Source organism: Trypanosoma equiperdum (assembly GCF_001457755.1).
Source record: "Trypanosoma equiperdum strain OVI genome assembly, contig: ctg_377, whole genome shotgun sequence".
NCBI classification, from domain to species: domain Eukaryota; phylum Euglenozoa; class Kinetoplastea; order Trypanosomatida; family Trypanosomatidae; genus Trypanosoma; species Trypanosoma equiperdum.
In genome coordinates this window covers 1,484-2,318 of record NW_027124284.1, presented here as the reverse complement: position 1 = coordinate 2,318, position 835 = coordinate 1,484, and the positions used below count along the sequence as shown (strand labels likewise).

Here is an 835-nt window from a genome sequence, read left to right as displayed (position 1 = left end):
TTTCTAACAGATGACTCAAAAAACAAAATCAAAACATATATTAACGCGGCACTGTATGGGGGCGACGGCACGCTAACAAAACCAGAGGCTGGCAAAACAACCGGCACCAGCGGCAGCTACGGCACGGCGTGCACCAACTCAGGGAACAGGCTTTCAATTATCGGTGATTTTTATTGCCTGTGCGGCGGCAGCGGCGCGAGCCAGGGAGAGTGCTCAAAGGAGTACGCAGCTTCAACCGTAAACGCCGACGCCTCGGCGATAGCGGCAGACTGGGACAACCTAAGGCAATCGTGCGGCCAGCATGCTCCAAACCCACCATCACCAGAAGCCATACACGCAGCTCTATCGAGCTGGGAAGCAACGCTAACTCAAAAAACACACGGCGGGTCCAACACAAAGGTTTACATGGGGGAATCAGCGGACGCCAACGGCGACGACTGCGACGGCTCAGGAACAAAAACATGCGTTTCATACACGAAGTATTTCGTAAAAACCAGCGGCGTTGACATTACAGAAATACCATGGGTCAAGAAACTTTCAGACGCCGCTTCAGCCATCACAGAAGCTAGACAAAGAGAAAGTGAGCTGCGAGCCATACTGCACCAACTAGCAGCTGTTGAAGCAGCGGTCAAACTTACATACAACGCCGCAGCAGCAGGCACCCTAGCGATCACGGCACCACAGAAAACAGTACACCAACATCAAGCGACGCAACAGGCAACAGAAATAGCGGAGGAATGCCACAAGCATGACAATAAAAATGCTACCTGCCCCAGAGACAAATGCACTTACGATGAAAAAGCCAACAAATGCAATCCAAAAATGGCAGTAGAGG

General features: G+C 51.5%; 1 protein-coding gene across 1 annotated transcript in view; it reads left to right on the top strand.

Moving 5' to 3' along the window:
- Nucleotides 1–14, top strand: part of TEOVI_000154300 (Trypanosomal VSG domain containing protein, putative) — a gene marked incomplete at both ends in the record, with an annotated part of 987 nt that extends 973 nt beyond the window's left edge. Inside the window, one exon of the mRNA XM_067224759.1 lies at nt 3–14. Within this exon, the coding sequence (XP_067080860.1) occupies nt 3–14 (12 nt within the window). The remainder of the gene's footprint in view (nt 1–2) is intronic.
- Between the last annotated feature and the right edge of the window lie 821 nt (nt 15–835).